Source organism: Bombina bombina, chromosome 6 (assembly GCF_027579735.1).
Source record: "Bombina bombina isolate aBomBom1 chromosome 6, aBomBom1.pri, whole genome shotgun sequence".
Taxonomy (NCBI): domain Eukaryota; kingdom Metazoa; phylum Chordata; class Amphibia; order Anura; family Bombinatoridae; genus Bombina; species Bombina bombina.
This window is the reverse complement of record NC_069504.1, coordinates 778068662-778089395: the sequence shown is the minus strand read 5'-3', so window position 1 is coordinate 778089395 and position 20734 is coordinate 778068662. Positions and strand designations below refer to the sequence as shown.

The 20734-nt window shown below is 47.1% G+C and overlaps 1 protein-coding gene across 1 annotated transcript in view; it reads left to right on the top strand.

The window, feature by feature from the left end:
* PLEKHA2 (pleckstrin homology domain containing A2) overlaps nt 1–20734 on the top strand; it is a 607368-nt gene that overhangs the window by 118720 nt on the left and 467914 nt on the right. Inside the window, exon 4 of the mRNA XM_053718084.1 lies at nt 20321–20363. Coding sequence (XP_053574059.1) covers nt 20321–20363 — 43 coding nt within the window. The remainder of the gene's footprint in view (nt 1–20320; nt 20364–20734) is intronic.

The window sequence follows — 20734 nt, the reverse complement described above, 5'->3', positions numbered from 1 at the left end:
CAGTGTGCTTTTCACAGAAGAAAACTTTCCTGAAGTATATCAGTCTGATCCTGCCAATTAAGGTCAGTCCAGCCCCAAAATACCAGGCAATTCTCCTCTGAACAAGGAACATGACAACCCCAGACGATCGTTTCGGCCTCCTATGGGCCTCGTCAGTGAGGTGCAGCCACATTCCTCTAAGCACACTGGGCAAGGAGTCCACGTCTGGTTTCCCCCATCACCCATAGGGAGACTTCCCCAGGGTCATAATAATTTGCATACAAAGAGAGAAGCGCTCTACCAGGAACGAACAACAGCTCAGTGGCTTGTTCTATGGCGATTTACCACCCGGAAGCAGCCTCTTTTAGACCAGTGTGCTTTTCACAGAAGAAAACTTTCCTGAAGTATATCAGTCTGATCCTGCCAATTAAGGTCAGTCCAGCCCCGAAATACCAGGCAATTCTCCTCTGAACAAGGAACATGACAACCCCAGACGATCGTTTCGGCCTCCTATGGGCCTCGTCAGTGAGGTGCAGCCACATTCCTCTAAGCACACTGGGCAAGGAGTCCACGTCTGGTTTCCCCCATCACCCATAGGGAGACTTCCCCAGGGTCATAATAATTTGCATACAAAGAGAGAAGCGCTCTACCAGGAACGAACAACAGCTCAGTGGCTTGTTCTATGGCGATTTACCACCCGGAAGCAGCCTCTTTTAGACCAGTGTGCTTTTCACAGAAGAAAACTTTCCTGAAGTATATCAGTCTGATCCTGCCAATTAAGGTCAGTCCAGCCCCGAAATACCAGGCAATTCTCCTCTGAACAAGGAACATGACAACCCCAGACGATCGTTTCGGCCTCCTATGGGCCTCGTCAGTGAGGTGCAGCCACATTCCTCTAAGCACACTGGGCAAGGAGTCCACGTCTGGTTTCCCCCATCACCCATAGGGAGACTTCCCCAGGGTCATAATAATTTGCATACAAAGAGAGAAGCGCTCTACCAGGAACGAACAACAGCTCAGTGGCTTGTTCTATGGCGATTTACCACCCGGAAGCAGCCTCTTTTAGACCAGTGTGCTTTTCACAGAAGAAAACTTTCCTGAAGTATATCAGTCTGATCCTGCCAATTAAGGTCAGTCCAGCCCCGAAATACCAGGCAATTCTCCTCTGAACAAGGAACATGACAACCCCAGACGATCGTTTCGGCCTCCTATGGGCCTCGTCAGTGAGGTGCAGCCACATTCCTCTAAGCACACTGGGCAAGGAGTCCACGTCTGGTTTCCCCCATCACCCATAGGGAGACTTCCCCAGGGTCATAATAATTTGCATACAAAGAGAGAAGCGCTCTACCAGGAACGAACAACAGCTCAGTGGCTTGTTCTATGGCGATTTACCACCCGGAAGCAGCCTCTTTTAGACCAGTGTGCTTTTCACAGAAGAAAACTTTCCTGAAGTATATCAGTCTGATCCTGCCAATTAAGGTCAGTCCAGCCCCGAAATACCAGGCAATTCTCCTCTGAACAAGGAACATGACAACCCCAGACGATCGTTTCGGCCTCCTATGGGCCTCGTCAGTGAGGTGCAGCCACATTCCTCTAAGCACACTGGGCAAGGAGTCCACGTCTGGTTTCCCCCATCACCCATAGGGAGACTTCCCCAGGGTCATAATAATTTGCATACAAAGAGAGAAGCGCTCTACCAGGAACGAACAACAGCTCAGTGGCTTGTTCTATGGCGATTTACCACCCGGAAGCAGCCTCTTTTAGACCAGTGTGCTTTTCACAGAAGAAAACTTTCCTGAAGTATATCAGTCTGATCCTGCCAATTAAGGTCAGTCCAGCCCCGAAATACCAGGCAATTCTCCTCTGAACAAGGAACATGACAACCCCAGACGATCGTTTCGGCCTCCTATGGGCCTCGTCAGTGAGGTGCAGCCACATTCCTCTAAGCACACTGGGCAAGGAGTCCACGTCTGGTTTCCCCCATCACCCATAGGGAGACTTCCCCAGGGTCATAATAATTTGCATACAAAGAGAGAAGCGCTCTACCAGGAACGAACAACAGCTCAGTGGCTTGTTCTATGGCGATTTACCACCCGGAAGCAGCCTCTTTTAGACCAGTGTGCTTTTCACAGAAGAAAACTTTCCTGAAGTATATCAGTCTGATCCTGCCAATTAAGGTCAGTCCAGCCCCGAAATACCAGGCAATTCTCCTCTGAACAAGGAACATGACAACCCCAGACGATCGTTTCGGCCTCCTATGGGCCTCGTCAGTGAGGTGCAGCCACATTCCTCTAAGCACACTGGGCAAGGAGTCCACGTCTGGTTTCCCCCATCACCCATAGGGAGACTTCCCCAGGGTCATAATAATTTGCATACAAAGAGAGAAGCGCTCTACCAGGAACGAACAACAGCTCAGTGGCTTGTTCTATGGCGATTTACCACCCGGAAGCAGCCTCTTTTAGACCAGTGTGCTTTTCACAGAAGAAAACTTTCCTGAAGTATATCAGTCTGATCCTGCCAATTAAGGTCAGTCCAGCCCCGAAATACCAGGCAATTCTCCTCTGAACAAGGAACATGACAACCCCAGACGATCGTTTCGGCCTCCTATGGGCCTCGTCAGTGAGGTGCAGCCACATTCCTCTAAGCACACTGGGCAAGGAGTCCACGTCTGGTTTCCCCCATCACCCATAGGGAGACTTCCCCAGGGTCATAATAATTTGCATACAAAGAGAGAAGCGCTCTACCAGGAACGAACAACAGCTCAGTGGCTTGTTCTATGGCGATTTACCACCCGGAAGCAGCCTCTTTTAGACCAGTGTGCTTTTCACAGAAGAAAACTTTCCTGAAGTATATCAGTCTGATCCTGCCAATTAAGGTCAGTCCAGCCCCGAAATACCAGGCAATTCTCCTCTGAACAAGGAACATGACAACCCCAGACGATCGTTTCGGCCTCCTATGGGCCTCGTCAGTGAGGTGCAGCCACATTCCTCTAAGCACACTGGGCAAGGAGTCCACGTCTGGTTTCCCCCATCACCCATAGGGAGACTTCCCCAGGGTCATAATAATTTGCATACAAAGAGAGAAGCGCTCTACCAGGAACGAACAACAGCTCAGTGGCTTGTTCTATGGCGATTTACCACCCGGAAGCAGCCTCTTTTAGACCAGTGTGCTTTTCACAGAAGAAAACTTTCCTGAAGTATATCAGTCTGATCCTGCCAATTAAGGTCAGTCCAGCCCCGAAATACCAGGCAATTCTCCTCTGAACAAGGAACATGACAACCCCAGACGATCGTTTCGGCCTCCTATGGGCCTCGTCAGTGAGGTGCAGCCACATTCCTCTAAGCACACTGGGCAAGGAGTCCACGTCTGGTTTCCCCCATCACCCATAGGGAGACTTCCCCAGGGTCATAATAATTTGCATACAAAGAGAGAAGCGCTCTACCAGGAACGAACAACAGCTCAGTGGCTTGTTCTATGGCGATTTACCACCCGGAAGCAGCCTCTTTTAGACCAGTGTGCTTTTCACAGAAGAAAACTTTCCTGAAGTATATCAGTCTGATCCTGCCAATTAAGGTCAGTCCAGCCCCGAAATACCAGGCAATTCTCCTCTGAACAAGGAACATGACAACCCCAGACGATCGTTTCGGCCTCCTATGGGCCTCGTCAGTGAGGTGCAGCCACATTCCTCTAAGCACACTGGGCAAGGAGTCCACGTCTGGTTTCCCCCATCACCCATAGGGAGACTTCCCCAGGGTCATAATAATTTGCATACAAAGAGAGAAGCGCTCTACCAGGAACGAACAACAGCTCAGTGGCTTGTTCTATGGCGATTTACCACCCGGAAGCAGCCTCTTTTAGACCAGTGTGCTTTTCACAGAAGAAAACTTTCCTGAAGTATATCAGTCTGATCCTGCCAATTAAGGTCAGTCCAGCCCCGAAATACCAGGCAATTCTCCTCTGAACAAGGAACATGACAACCCCAGACGATCGTTTCGGCCTCCTATGGGCCTCGTCAGTGAGGTGCAGCCACATTCCTCTAAGCACACTGGGCAAGGAGTCCACGTCTGGTTTCCCCCATCACCCATAGGGAGACTTCCCCAGGGTCATAATAATTTGCATACAAAGAGAGAAGCGCTCTACCAGGAACGAACAACAGCTCAGTGGCTTGTTCTATGGCGATTTACCACCCGGAAGCAGCCTCTTTTAGACCAGTGTGCTTTTCACAGAAGAAAACTTTCCTGAAGTATATCAGTCTGATCCTGCCAATTAAGGTCAGTCCAGCCCCGAAATACCAGGCAATTCTCCTCTGAACAAGGAACATGACAACCCCAGACGATCGTTTCGGCCTCCTATGGGCCTCGTCAGTGAGGTGCAGCCACATTCCTCTAAGCACACTGGGCAAGGAGTCCACGTCTGGTTTCCCCCATCACCCATAGGGAGACTTCCCCAGGGTCATAATAATTTGCATACAAAGAGAGAAGCGCTCTACCAGGAACGAACAACAGCTCAGTGGCTTGTTCTATGGCGATTTACCACCCGGAAGCAGCCTCTTTTAGACCAGTGTGCTTTTCACAGAAGAAAACTTTCCTGAAGTATATCAGTCTGATCCTGCCAATTAAGGTCAGTCCAGCCCCGAAATACCAGGCAATTCTCCTCTGAACAAGGAACATGACAACCCCAGACGATCGTTTCGGCCTCCTATGGGCCTCGTCAGTGAGGTGCAGCCACATTCCTCTAAGCACACTGGGCAAGGAGTCCACGTCTGGTTTCCCCCATCACCCATAGGGAGACTTCCCCAGGGTCATAATAATTTGCATACAAAGAGAGAAGCGCTCTACCAGGAACGAACAACAGCTCAGTGGCTTGTTCTATGGCGATTTACCACCCGGAAGCAGCCTCTTTTAGACCAGTGTGCTTTTCACAGAAGAAAACTTTCCTGAAGTATATCAGTCTGATCCTGCCAATTAAGGTCAGTCCAGCCCCGAAATACCAGGCAATTCTCCTCTGAACAAGGAACATGACAACCCCAGACGATCGTTTCGGCCTCCTATGGGCCTCGTCAGTGAGGTGCAGCCACATTCCTCTAAGCACACTGGGCAAGGAGTCCACGTCTGGTTTCCCCCATCACCCATAGGGAGACTTCCCCAGGGTCATAATAATTTGCATACAAAGAGAGAAGCGCTCTACCAGGAACGAACAACAGCTCAGTGGCTTGTTCTATGGCGATTTACCACCCGGAAGCAGCCTCTTTTAGACCAGTGTGCTTTTCACAGAAGAAAACTTTCCTGAAGTATATCAGTCTGATCCTGCCAATTAAGGTCAGTCCAGCCCCGAAATACCAGGCAATTCTCCTCTGAACAAGGAACATGACAACCCCAGACGATCGTTTCGGCCTCCTATGGGCCTCGTCAGTGAGGTGCAGCCACATTCCTCTAAGCACACTGGGCAAGGAGTCCACGTCTGGTTTCCCCCATCACCCATAGGGAGACTTCCCCAGGGTCATAATAATTTGCATACAAAGAGAGAAGCGCTCTACCAGGAACGAACAACAGCTCAGTGGCTTGTTCTATGGCGATTTACCACCCGGAAGCAGCCTCTTTTAGACCAGTGTGCTTTTCACAGAAGAAAACTTTCCTGAAGTATATCAGTCTGATCCTGCCAATTAAGGTCAGTCCAGCCCCGAAATACCAGGCAATTCTCCTCTGAACAAGGAACATGACAACCCCAGACGATCGTTTCGGCCTCCTATGGGCCTCGTCAGTGAGGTGCAGCCACATTCCTCTAAGCACACTGGGCAAGGAGTCCACGTCTGGTTTCCCCCATCACCCATAGGGAGACTTCCCCAGGGTCATAATAATTTGCATACAAAGAGAGAAGCGCTCTACCAGGAACGAACAACAGCTCAGTGGCTTGTTCTATGGCGATTTACCACCCGGAAGCAGCCTCTTTTAGACCAGTGTGCTTTTCACAGAAGAAAACTTTCCTGAAGTATATCAGTCTGATCCTGCCAATTAAGGTCAGTCCAGCCCCGAAATACCAGGCAATTCTCCTCTGAACAAGGAACATGACAACCCCAGACGATCGTTTCGGCCTCCTATGGGCCTCGTCAGTGAGGTGCAGCCACATTCCTCTAAGCACACTGGGCAAGGAGTCCACGTCTGGTTTCCCCCATCACCCATAGGGAGACTTCCCCAGGGTCATAATAATTTGCATACAAAGAGAGAAGCGCTCTACCAGGAACGAACAACAGCTCAGTGGCTTGTTCTATGGCGATTTACCACCCGGAAGCAGCCTCTTTTAGACCAGTGTGCTTTTCACAGAAGAAAACTTTCCTGAAGTATATCAGTCTGATCCTGCCAATTAAGGTCAGTCCAGCCCCGAAATACCAGGCAATTCTCCTCTGAACAAGGAACATGACAACCCCAGACGATCGTTTCGGCCTCCTATGGGCCTCGTCAGTGAGGTGCAGCCACATTCCTCTAAGCACACTGGGCAAGGAGTCCACGTCTGGTTTCCCCCATCACCCATAGGGAGACTTCCCCAGGGTCATAATAATTTGCATACAAAGAGAGAAGCGCTCTACCAGGAACGAACAACAGCTCAGTGGCTTGTTCTATGGCGATTTACCACCCGGAAGCAGCCTCTTTTAGACCAGTGTGCTTTTCACAGAAGAAAACTTTCCTGAAGTATATCAGTCTGATCCTGCCAATTAAGGTCAGTCCAGCCCCGAAATACCAGGCAATTCTCCTCTGAACAAGGAACATGACAACCCCAGACGATCGTTTCGGCCTCCTATGGGCCTCGTCAGTGAGGTGCAGCCACATTCCTCTAAGCACACTGGGCAAGGAGTCCACGTCTGGTTTCCCCCATCACCCATAGGGAGACTTCCCCAGGGTCATAATAATTTGCATACAAAGAGAGAAGCGCTCTACCAGGAACGAACAACAGCTCAGTGGCTTGTTCTATGGCGATTTACCACCCGGAAGCAGCCTCTTTTAGACCAGTGTGCTTTTCACAGAAGAAAACTTTCCTGAAGTATATCAGTCTGATCCTGCCAATTAAGGTCAGTCCAGCCCCAAAATACCAGGCAATTCTCCTCTGAACAAGGAACATGACAACCCCAGACGATCGTTTCGGCCTCCTATGGGCCTCGTCAGTGAGGTGCAGCCACATTCCTCTAAGCACACTGGGCAAGGAGTCCACGTCTGGTTTCCCCCATCACCCATAGGGAGACTTCCCCAGGGTCATAATAATTTGCATACAAAGAGAGAAGCGCTCTACCAGGAACGAACAACAGCTCAGTGGCTTGTTCTATGGCGATTTACCACCCGGAAGCAGCCTCTTTTAGACCAGTGTGCTTTTCACAGAAGAAAACTTTCCTGAAGTATATCAGTCTGATCCTGCCAATTAAGGTCAGTCCAGCCCCGAAATACCAGGCAATTCTCCTCTGAACAAGGAACATGACAACCCCAGACGATCGTTTCGGCCTCCTATGGGCCTCGTCAGTGAGGTGCAGCCACATTCCTCTAAGCACACTGGGCAAGGAGTCCACGTCTGGTTTCCCCCATCACCCATAGGGAGACTTCCCCAGGGTCATAATAATTTGCATACAAAGAGAGAAGCGCTCTACCAGGAACGAACAACAGCTCAGTGGCTTGTTCTATGGCGATTTACCACCCGGAAGCAGCCTCTTTTAGACCAGTGTGCTTTTCACAGAAGAAAACTTTCCTGAAGTATATCAGTCTGATCCTGCCAATTAAGGTCAGTCCAGCCCCGAAATACCAGGCAATTCTCCTCTGAACAAGGAACATGACAACCCCAGACGATCGTTTCGGCCTCCTATGGGCCTCGTCAGTGAGGTGCAGCCACATTCCTCTAAGCACACTGGGCAAGGAGTCCACGTCTGGTTTCCCCCATCACCCATAGGGAGACTTCCCCAGGGTCATAATAATTTGCATACAAAGAGAGAAGCGCTCTACCAGGAACGAACAACAGCTCAGTGGCTTGTTCTATGGCGATTTACCACCCGGAAGCAGCCTCTTTTAGACCAGTGTGCTTTTCACAGAAGAAAACTTTCCTGAAGTATATCAGTCTGATCCTGCCAATTAAGGTCAGTCCAGCCCCGAAATACCAGGCAATTCTCCTCTGAACAAGGAACATGACAACCCCAGACGATCGTTTCGGCCTCCTATGGGCCTCGTCAGTGAGGTGCAGCCACATTCCTCTAAGCACACTGGGCAAGGAGTCCACGTCTGGTTTCCCCCATCACCCATAGGGAGACTTCCCCAGGGTCATAATAATTTGCATACAAAGAGAGAAGCGCTCTACCAGGAACGAACAACAGCTCAGTGGCTTGTTCTATGGCGATTTACCACCCGGAAGCAGCCTCTTTTAGACCAGTGTGCTTTTCACAGAAGAAAACTTTCCTGAAGTATATCAGTCTGATCCTGCCAATTAAGGTCAGTCCAGCCCCGAAATACCAGGCAATTCTCCTCTGAACAAGGAACATGACAACCCCAGACGATCGTTTCGGCCTCCTATGGGCCTCGTCAGTGAGGTGCAGCCACATTCCTCTAAGCACACTGGGCAAGGAGTCCACGTCTGGTTTCCCCCATCACCCATAGGGAGACTTCCCCAGGGTCATAATAATTTGCATACAAAGAGAGAAGCGCTCTACCAGGAACGAACAACAGCTCAGTGGCTTGTTCTATGGCGATTTACCACCCGGAAGCAGCCTCTTTTAGACCAGTGTGCTTTTCACAGAAGAAAACTTTCCTGAAGTATATCAGTCTGATCCTGCCAATTAAGGTCAGTCCAGCCCCGAAATACCAGGCAATTCTCCTCTGAACAAGGAACATGACAACCCCAGACGATCGTTTCGGCCTCCTATGGGCCTCGTCAGTGAGGTGCAGCCACATTCCTCTAAGCACACTGGGCAAGGAGTCCACGTCTGGTTTCCCCCATCACCCATAGGGAGACTTCCCCAGGGTCATAATAATTTGCATACAAAGAGAGAAGCGCTCTACCAGGAACGAACAACAGCTCAGTGGCTTGTTCTATGGCGATTTACCACCCGGAAGCAGCCTCTTTTAGACCAGTGTGCTTTTCACAGAAGAAAACTTTCCTGAAGTATATCAGTCTGATCCTGCCAATTAAGGTCAGTCCAGCCCCGAAATACCAGGCAATTCTCCTCTGAACAAGGAACATGACAACCCCAGACGATCGTTTCGGCCTCCTATGGGCCTCGTCAGTGAGGTGCAGCCACATTCCTCTAAGCACACTGGGCAAGGAGTCCACGTCTGGTTTCCCCCATCACCCATAGGGAGACTTCCCCAGGGTCATAATAATTTGCATACAAAGAGAGAAGCGCTCTACCAGGAACGAACAACAGCTCAGTGGCTTGTTCTATGGCGATTTACCACCCGGAAGCAGCCTCTTTTAGACCAGTGTGCTTTTCACAGAAGAAAACTTTCCTGAAGTATATCAGTCTGATCCTGCCAATTAAGGTCAGTCCAGCCCCGAAATACCAGGCAATTCTCCTCTGAACAAGGAACATGACAACCCCAGACGATCGTTTCGGCCTCCTATGGGCCTCGTCAGTGAGGTGCAGCCACATTCCTCTAAGCACACTGGGCAAGGAGTCCACGTCTGGTTTCCCCCATCACCCATAGGGAGACTTCCCCAGGGTCATAATAATTTGCATACAAAGAGAGAAGCGCTCTACCAGGAACGAACAACAGCTCAGTGGCTTGTTCTATGGCGATTTACCACCCGGAAGCAGCCTCTTTTAGACCAGTGTGCTTTTCACAGAAGAAAACTTTCCTGAAGTATATCAGTCTGATCCTGCCAATTAAGGTCAGTCCAGCCCCGAAATACCAGGCAATTCTCCTCTGAACAAGGAACATGACAACCCCAGACGATCGTTTCGGCCTCCTATGGGCCTCGTCAGTGAGGTGCAGCCACATTCCTCTAAGCACACTGGGCAAGGAGTCCACGTCTGGTTTCCCCCATCACCCATAGGGAGACTTCCCCAGGGTCATAATAATTTGCATACAAAGAGAGAAGCGCTCTACCAGGAACGAACAACAGCTCAGTGGCTTGTTCTATGGCGATTTACCACCCGGAAGCAGCCTCTTTTAGACCAGTGTGCTTTTCACAGAAGAAAACTTTCCTGAAGTATATCAGTCTGATCCTGCCAATTAAGGTCAGTCCAGCCCCGAAATACCAGGCAATTCTCCTCTGAACAAGGAACATGACAACCCCAGACGATCGTTTCGGCCTCCTATGGGCCTCGTCAGTGAGGTGCAGCCACATTCCTCTAAGCACACTGGGCAAGGAGTCCACGTCTGGTTTCCCCCATCACCCATAGGGAGACTTCCCCAGGGTCATAATAATTTGCATACAAAGAGAGAAGCGCTCTACCAGGAACGAACAACAGCTCAGTGGCTTGTTCTATGGCGATTTACCACCCGGAAGCAGCCTCTTTTAGACCAGTGTGCTTTTCACAGAAGAAAACTTTCCTGAAGTATATCAGTCTGATCCTGCCAATTAAGGTCAGTCCAGCCCCGAAATACCAGGCAATTCTCCTCTGAACAAGGAACATGACAACCCCAGACGATCGTTTCGGCCTCCTATGGGCCTCGTCAGTGAGGTGCAGCCACATTCCTCTAAGCACACTGGGCAAGGAGTCCACGTCTGGTTTCCCCCATCACCCATAGGGAGACTTCCCCAGGGTCATAATAATTTGCATACAAAGAGAGAAGCGCTCTACCAGGAACGAACAACAGCTCAGTGGCTTGTTCTATGGCGATTTACCACCCGGAAGCAGCCTCTTTTAGACCAGTGTGCTTTTCACAGAAGAAAACTTTCCTGAAGTATATCAGTCTGATCCTGCCAATTAAGGTCAGTCCAGCCCCGAAATACCAGGCAATTCTCCTCTGAACAAGGAACATGACAACCCCAGACGATCGTTTCGGCCTCCTATGGGCCTCGTCAGTGAGGTGCAGCCACATTCCTCTAAGCACACTGGGCAAGGAGTCCACGTCTGGTTTCCCCCATCACCCATAGGGAGACTTCCCCAGGGTCATAATAATTTGCATACAAAGAGAGAAGCGCTCTACCAGGAACGAACAACAGCTCAGTGGCTTGTTCTATGGCGATTTACCACCCGGAAGCAGCCTCTTTTAGACCAGTGTGCTTTTCACAGAAGAAAACTTTCCTGAAGTATATCAGTCTGATCCTGCCAATTAAGGTCAGTCCAGCCCCGAAATACCAGGCAATTCTCCTCTGAACAAGGAACATGACAACCCCAGACGATCGTTTCGGCCTCCTATGGGCCTCGTCAGTGAGGTGCAGCCACATTCCTCTAAGCACACTGGGCAAGGAGTCCACGTCTGGTTTCCCCCATCACCCATAGGGAGACTTCCCCAGGGTCATAATAATTTGCATACAAAGAGAGAAGCGCTCTACCAGGAACGAACAACAGCTCAGTGGCTTGTTCTATGGCGATTTACCACCCGGAAGCAGCCTCTTTTAGACCAGTGTGCTTTTCACAGAAGAAAACTTTCCTGAAGTATATCAGTCTGATCCTGCCAATTAAGGTCAGTCCAGCCCCGAAATACCAGGCAATTCTCCTCTGAACAAGGAACATGACAACCCCAGACGATCGTTTCGGCCTCCTATGGGCCTCGTCAGTGAGGTGCAGCCACATTCCTCTAAGCACACTGGGCAAGGAGTCCACGTCTGGTTTCCCCCATCACCCATAGGGAGACTTCCCCAGGGTCATAATAATTTGCATACAAAGAGAGAAGCGCTCTACCAGGAACGAACAACAGCTCAGTGGCTTGTTCTATGGCGATTTACCACCCGGAAGCAGCCTCTTTTAGACCAGTGTGCTTTTCACAGAAGAAAACTTTCCTGAAGTATATCAGTCTGATCCTGCCAATTAAGGTCAGTCCAGCCCCGAAATACCAGGCAATTCTCCTCTGAACAAGGAACATGACAACCCCAGACGATCGTTTCGGCCTCCTATGGGCCTCGTCAGTGAGGTGCAGCCACATTCCTCTAAGCACACTGGGCAAGGAGTCCACGTCTGGTTTCCCCCATCACCCATAGGGAGACTTCCCCAGGGTCATAATAATTTGCATACAAAGAGAGAAGCGCTCTACCAGGAACGAACAACAGCTCAGTGGCTTGTTCTATGGCGATTTACCACCCGGAAGCAGCCTCTTTTAGACCAGTGTGCTTTTCACAGAAGAAAACTTTCCTGAAGTATATCAGTCTGATCCTGCCAATTAAGGTCAGTCCAGCCCCGAAATACCAGGCAATTCTCCTCTGAACAAGGAACATGACAACCCCAGACGATCGTTTCGGCCTCCTATGGGCCTCGTCAGTGAGGTGCAGCCACATTCCTCTAAGCACACTGGGCAAGGAGTCCACGTCTGGTTTCCCCCATCACCCATAGGGAGACTTCCCCAGGGTCATAATAATTTGCATACAAAGAGAGAAGCGCTCTACCAGGAACGAACAACAGCTCAGTGGCTTGTTCTATGGCGATTTACCACCCGGAAGCAGCCTCTTTTAGACCAGTGTGCTTTTCACAGAAGAAAACTTTCCTGAAGTATATCAGTCTGATCCTGCCAATTAAGGTCAGTCCAGCCCCGAAATACCAGGCAATTCTCCTCTGAACAAGGAACATGACAACCCCAGACGATCGTTTCGGCCTCCTATGGGCCTCGTCAGTGAGGTGCAGCCACATTCCTCTAAGCACACTGGGCAAGGAGTCCACGTCTGGTTTCCCCCATCACCCATAGGGAGACTTCCCCAGGGTCATAATAATTTGCATACAAAGAGAGAAGCGCTCTACCAGGAACGAACAACAGCTCAGTGGCTTGTTCTATGGCGATTTACCACCCGGAAGCAGCCTCTTTTAGACCAGTGTGCTTTTCACAGAAGAAAACTTTCCTGAAGTATATCAGTCTGATCCTGCCAATTAAGGTCAGTCCAGCCCCGAAATACCAGGCAATTCTCCTCTGAACAAGGAACATGACAACCCCAGACGATCGTTTCGGCCTCCTATGGGCCTCGTCAGTGAGGTGCAGCCACATTCCTCTAAGCACACTGGGCAAGTAGTCCACGTCTGGTTTCCCCCATCACCCATAGGGAGACTTCCCCAGGGTCATAATAATAAAAGAGGCTGCTTCCGGGTGGTAAATCGCCATAGAACAAGCCACTGAGCTGTTGTTCGTTCCTGGTAGAGCGCTTCTCTCTTTGTATGCAAATTATTATGACCCTGGGGAAGTCTCCCTATGGGTGATGGGGGAAACCAGACGTGGACTCCTTGCCCAGTGTGCTTAGAGGAATGTGGCTGCACCTCACTGACGAGGCCCATAGGAGGCCGAAACGATCGTCTGTGGTTGTCATGTTCCTTGTTCAGAGGAGAATTGCCTGGTATTTCGGGGCTGGACTGACCTTACTTGGCAGGATCAGACTGATATACTTCAGGAAAGTTTTCTTCTGTGAAAAGCACACTGGTCTAAAAGAGGCTGCTTCCGGGTGGTAAATCGCCATAGAACAAGCCACTGAGCTGTTGTTCGTTCCTGGTAGAGCGCTTCTCTCTTTGTATGCAAATTATTATGACCCTGGGGAAGTCTCCCTATGGGTGATGGGGGAAACCAGACGTGGACTCCTTGCCCAGTGTGCTTAGAGGAATGTGGCTGCACCTCACTGACGAGGCCCATAGGAGGCCGAAACGATCGTCTGGGGTTGTCATGTTCCTTGTTCAGAGGAGAATTGCCTGGTATTTCGGGGCTGGACTGACCTTACTTGGCAGGATCAGACTGATATACTTCAGGAAAGTTTTCTTCTGTGAAAAGCACACTGGTCTAAAAGAGGCTGCTTCCGGGTGGTAAATCGCCATAGAACAAGCCACTGAGCTGTTGTTCGTTCCTGGTAGAGCGCTTCTCTCTTTGTATGCAAATTATTATGACCCTGGGGAAGTCTCCCTATGGGTGATGGGGGAAACCAGACGTGGACTCCTTGCCCAGTGTGCTTAGAGGAATGTGGCTGCACCTCACTGACGAGGCCCATAGGAGGCCGAAACGATCGTCTGGGGTTGTCATGTTCCTTGTTCAGAGGAGAATTGCCTGGTATTTCGGGGCTGGACTGACCTTACTTGGCAGGATCAGACTGATATACTTCAGGAAAGTTTTCTTCTGTGAAAAGCACACTGGTCTAAAAGAGGCTGCTTCCGGGTGGTAAATCGCCATAGAACAACCCACTGAGCTGTTGTTCGTTCCTGGTAGAGCGCTTCTCTCTTTGTATGCAAATTATTATGACCCTGGGGAAGTCTCCCTATGGGTGATGGGGGAAACCAGACGTGGACTCCTTGCCCAGTGTGCTTAGAGGAATGTGGCTGCACCTCACTGACGAGGCCCATAGGAGGCCGAAACGATCGTCTGGGGTTGTCATGTTCCTTGTTCAGAGGAGAATTGCCTGGTATTTCGGGGCTGGACTGACCTTACTTGGCAGGATCAGACTGATATACTTCAGGAAAGTTTTCTTCTGTGAAAAGCACACTGGTCTAAAAGAGGCTGCTTCCGGGTGGTAAATCGCCATAGAACAAGCCACTGAGCTGTTGTTCGTTCCTGGTAGAGCGCTTCTCTCTTTGTATGCAAATTATTATGACCCTGGGGAAGTCTCCCTATGGGTGATGGGGGAAACCAGACGTGGACTCCTTGCCCAGTGTGCTTAGAGGAATGTGGCTGCACCTCACTGACGAGGCCCATAGGAGGCCGAAACGATCGTCTGGGGTTGTCATGTTCCTTGTTCAGAGGAGAATTGCCTGGTATTTCGGGGCTGGACTGACCTTACTTGGCAGGATCAGACTGATATACTTCAGGAAAGTTTTCTTCTGTGAAAAGCACACTGGTCTAAAAGAGGCTGCTTCCGGGTGGTAAATCGCCATAGAACAAGCCACTGAGCTGTTGTTCGTTCCTGGTAGAGCGCTTCTCTCTTTGTATGCAAATTATTATGACCCTGGGGAAGTCTCCCTATGGGTGATGGGGGAAACCAGACGTGGACTCCTTGCCCAGTGTGCTTAGAGGAATGTGGCTGCACCTCACTGACGAGGCCCATAGGAGGCCGAAACGATCGTCTGGGGTTGTCATGTTCCTTGTTCAGAGGAGAATTGCCTGGTATTTCGGGGCTGGACTGACCTTACTTGGCAGGATCAGACTGATATACTTCAGGAAAGTTTTCTTCTGTGAAAAGCACACTGGTCTAAAAGAGGCTGCTTCCGGGTGGTAAATCGCCATAGAACAAGCCACTGAGCTGTTGTTCGTTCCTGGTAGAGCGCTTCTCTCTTTGTATGCAAATTAAATAAAATACCTACAATTACCTACAATTAAACCTAACACTACACTATCAATAAATGAATTAAATACAATACCTAAAAATAACTACAATTAAATAAACTAACTAAAGCACAAAAAATAAAAAAGAACTAAGTTACAAAAAATAAAAAAATATTTACAAACATTAGAAAAATATTACAACAATTTTAAACTAATTACACCTACTCTAAGCCCCCTAATAAAATAACAAAGACCCCCAAAATAAAAAAATGCCCTACCCTATTCTAAATTAAAAAAGTTCAAAGATCTTTTACCTTACCAGCCCTGAACAGGGCCCTTTGCGGGGCATGCCCCAAGAAATTCAGCTCTTTTGCCTGTAAAAAAACACATACAATACCCCCCCCCCCAACATTACAACCCACCACCCACATACCCCTAATCTAACCCAAACCCCCCTTAAATAAACCTAACACTAAGCCCCTGAAGATCTTCCTACCTTATCTTCACCTCACCGGGTATCACCGATCGGTCCTGGCTCCAAAATCTTCATCCAACCCAAGCGGGGGCTGGCGATCCATAATCCTGCGGCTGAAGAGGTCCAGAAGAGGCTCCAAAGTCTTCATCCTATCCGGGAAGAAGAGGCGATCCAGACCGGCAACCATCTTGATCCAAGCGGCATCTTCTATCTTCATCCGATGAGGAACGGCTCCATCGTGAAGACCTCCAGCGCGGACCAATCTTCTTCCGACGACGTCCAACTGAAGAATGACGGTTCCTTTAAGGGACGTCATCCAAGGTGGCGTCCCTCGAATTCCGATTGGCTGATAGGATTCTATCAGCCAATCGGAATTAAGGTAGGAAAATTCTGATTGGCTGATGGAATCAGCCAATCAGAATCAAGTTCAATCCGATTGGCCGATCCGATCAGCCAATCAGATTGAGCTCGCATTCTATTGGCTGATCGGAACAGCCAATAGAATAAGTGTGGACTGTAAAATATATCAAGCAGTGTATATAACTCTCATAGTTACTGAGCACAATATATCAATCAATAATCAATGAGTACTAGCACCTTTTTTTTTCGTTTTGAGCTGTGCAGTGCTAACGAGCAGTTTATGCTCACCGCTCACTTACAGACAGCGTTGGTATTATGGGTTTTTACAACCCAGACAAGAAGTGAGCGTTGAGCAAAATTCTGCTCCTTACCGCACTCCAATACCAGCGCTGCTTACGTTAGCGGTGAGCTAGTGTAACGTGCTCGTGCACACTTTCCCCATAGGAATCATAGGAAAAAAAGTCTAACACCTGCCAAAAAGCAGCGTAAAGCTCCTTAACGCAGCCCCATTGCTTCCTATGGGGAAATACATTTTATGTCTACACCTAACACCCTAACATGAACCCTGAGTCTAAACACCCCTAATCTTATACTTATTAACCCCTAATCTGCTGCCCCCACATCGCCGCAACCTACATTATATTATTAACCCCTAATCTGCCGCTCCGGATATCGCCGCCACTATAATAAACATATTAACCCCTAAACCGCCGCACTCCCACATCACAAACACTAGTTAAATATTATTAACCCCTAATCTGCCGGCCCTAACATCGACGCCACCTACCTACATTTATTAACCCCTAATCTGCCGCCCCCAATGTCGCCGCCACTATATTAAAGTTATTAACCCCTAAACCTAAGTGTAACCCTAAGCCTAACACCCACTAACTTAAATATAATTTAAAGACAGCTAAATAAAATTACTATAATTAACTAAATTATTCCTATTTAAAACTAAATACTTACCTATAAAATAAACCCTAAGATAGCTACAATATAACTAATAGTTACATTGTATCTAGCTTAGGGTTTATTTTTAGTTTACAGGCAAGTTTGTATTTATTTTAACTAGGTAGAATAGTTATTAAATAGTTATTAACTATTTAATAACTACCTAGCTAAAATAAATACAAATTGACCTGTAAAATAAAACCTAACCTAAGTTACAATTACACCTAACACTACACTATAATTAAATTAATTCCCTAAATTAAATACAATTAAATAAAATGATCTAAAGTACAAAAAAAACAAACACTAAATTACAGAAAATAATAAACAAATTACAAGATTTTTAAACTAATTACACCTAATCTAATCCCCCTAACAAAATAAAAAAGCCCCCCCAAAATAAAAAAAGCCCTACCCTACATTAAATTACGAATAGCCGTTAAAAGGGCCTGTTGCGGGGCATTGCCCCAAAGTAATCAGCTCTTTTACCTGTAAAAAAAATTACAAATCCCCCCCAGCATTAAAACCCACCACCCACACAACCAACCCTACTCTAAAACCCACCCAATACCCCCTTAAAAAAACCTAACACTAACCCCTTGAAGATCAACTTGCCGGGAGAAGTCTTCACCCAACCGGGTCGAAGTCCTCAACGAATCCGGCAGAAGTGGTCCTCCAGACGGGCAGAAGTGGTCCTCCAGATGGGCAGAAGTCTTCATCCAGACGGCATCTTCTATCTTCATCCATCCGGTGCGGAGCGGGTCCATCTTCAAGACATCCGACGCGGAGCATCCTCTTCTTTCCACGGCGACTGAAGAATGAAGGTTCCTTTAAGTGACGTCATCCAAGATGGCGTCCCTTAGATTCCTATTGGCTGATAGAATTCTATCAGCCAATCGGAATTAAGGTAGGAAAAATCCTATTGGCTGTTTCAATCAGCCAATAGGATTGAAGTTCAATCCTATTGGCTGATCCAATCAGCCAATAGGATTGAGCTGGCATTCTATTGGCTGTTCCAATCAGCCAATAGAATGCCAGCTCAATCCTATTGGCTGATTGCATCAGCCAATAGGATTTTTTCTACCTTAATTCCGTAATACCAGCGGGCATTAAAAAGCAGCGTTGGGACCGGCCAACGCTGCTTTTTAAGCCTAACGCACAACTCGTAATCTAGCCGTATGAGTGTTAGCTTTATTATATGTATCTTTCTGTGCCAATAGTTTGTTATGGAACCGTATGACCTAATGATAATCATTTTTCATTTGCTTAAACTTATATGATGATTTATGAGATGTTTACCTAAATGCGATATTGTATTCAGTGTAACATATATTTGAGGGCCTATGTTCTGTAGTTCCCTCCCTGACAGATGTCTCTCCTATGAGTCTTTAGTAGGATCTACAGCAAGATCATTTTATAGACTGGAACAGAAGAAGTCCCCCTGGTATATAAAGGCCAGATTTTCACTAAAGTTAGTGTAGAATAAATAAGTTGTATCTACAGATTTTGTGCCTTTCGATGACATTTAAAGGGACAGTCTACAGCAGAATTTTTATTGTTTAAAAGATAGATAATACCTTTATTTCCCATTCCCCAATTTTGCAAAACCAACACTGCTATATTAATACACTTTTTACCTCTGTGATTACCTGGTATCTAAGCCTCTGCAGAATGCCCCCTTATCTCAGTGCTTTTGACAGACGTGCAAACTCCTAAATAACTCCACGGGAGTGAGCACAATGTTATCTATATGACACATATGAACTAGTACTGTCTAACTGTGAAAAACTTTAAAAATGCTCTGAGCTAAGAGGCGGTTTTCAACGGTTTAGAAATCAGTTTGAGTCTACCTAGGTTTAGCTTTCCAAAAATACAACCAAGGGAACAAAGCAAATTTGATGATAAAAGTAAATTGGAAAGTTGTTTAAAATTGCATGCCCTTTCTGAATCATGAAAGTTTAATTTTGACTAGACTGTCCTTTTAATAATGTTTATCCATTACAAATCTTTTGTGCATTGAAATGAGGGCCATTGACACCTAAGTAACCTTCTAAAAACCATCAATCTTGAGTCTAGTATTGCTGGGGGTATAATTACACCTCCTATTAGGGCTTGAACAAAACAGGAAACAAACAAGACCCAATAACACTTTGCTGGGATATCAGTTTTGAGGCAGTGCATTGGGATATGATCAGCTTTTTTTTAATGATTAGTCACATGTGTTTGGCTAGTAGTGCATTGCTGTTCCTTCAACAAATACCAAGAGAATTAAGCAAATTTAATAATAGAAGTAAATTTAAAAGTTGTTTAAAATTGTATGGTCTGTCTGAATAATGACAGAAAATATTTGGGTTTCATATCCCTTTAATCAATCATTAAAGTGAAGGTAAACTTTGATGAATGAAAGCCCGGTTTTTAAAAATACTATTAAAAACAGGGGCACTTTCATTCATCAAAGTTTAGGAAGCAGCCGTTTTGTGTACAAACTTACCTTTCTTCTTTTCACAGCCAGAGCAGCTTCCCCCACCCGGAGATACTCTCTTCACATGTCAGCAATGACTAATCCGGCTTCCTCCAATCATGGCATGGCCTCAGGCAATGACTCCCCTGGGAGAGAGCCGTGATTGGAGGAAGCCGAATTAGTCATTGCTGACGTGTGAAGAGAGGATCTCCGGGTGGGGGAAGCTGCTCTGGCTGTGAAAAGAAGAAAGGTAAGTTTTTAAACAAAACGGCTGCTTTCTAAACTTTGATGAATAAAAGTGCCCCTGTTTTTATTAGTATTTTTAAAAATTGGGCTTTCATTCATCAAAGTTTACCTTCACTTTAAGAATCAAAATGGTAAAAAAATGTTTGTGAAACATGTTCTATGCGAAGCTAAAAAAGGTCCAAAACAAGTTAAATAGCCCTACCAGGTCTAGAGTGATTTGATCTAGTGTTTAAACATGTTTGTGTACATTAATGTAGTTTTCATAGTATTGGTTATATGAAAGTGATAATGTATTTGTAGCATTGGTGAGCCATAGAAATATAATGAATGTCAGCATATGTGTGCTAGGGTTATTTCTGTCAGATTTGATACGTGTATCTTTGATTGAATTGAATATTGTGATATAGAGGCGGTATAAAGCGGTTTAGGTTTTAGATAAAATAATACAATAACAGTCTTAATGCGTGTCTAATAAAAAGCTATTTCTTTTAGGTTGCTGCAGGAAAACACAAAGTGAAGGCAAAGTTTTGCTTTGGTGAGTATACTCTTTATATATAGTCTTTCTGTAAATGATAACCCATACTTGCCCCTCAAAACAGTATATGGGAAGTGGAAACTATATGGCTGTACAAGTTTTGGCAATTAAATCCAGAAGTTCGAGGAATTTCCCTCGGTCCCACGTTGTGGAATATAATGCCAGTATGCCATTTGTTGCTATGAGGCAACCAGGTTGATTGTAGTATGTGCATATGCTTAAAGTTCAGAAAAAATCTTGAGAAGGTAGGGAATATGCTCACTAAGGGCTCAATCCTGTGTGGCCCAATATTGAGAGAAATAAAGTATCAGCAAAGCAGCAGACAATTGTTAAAGCTAACCATGAAATGCACAAAATGACTAATTTGCGCT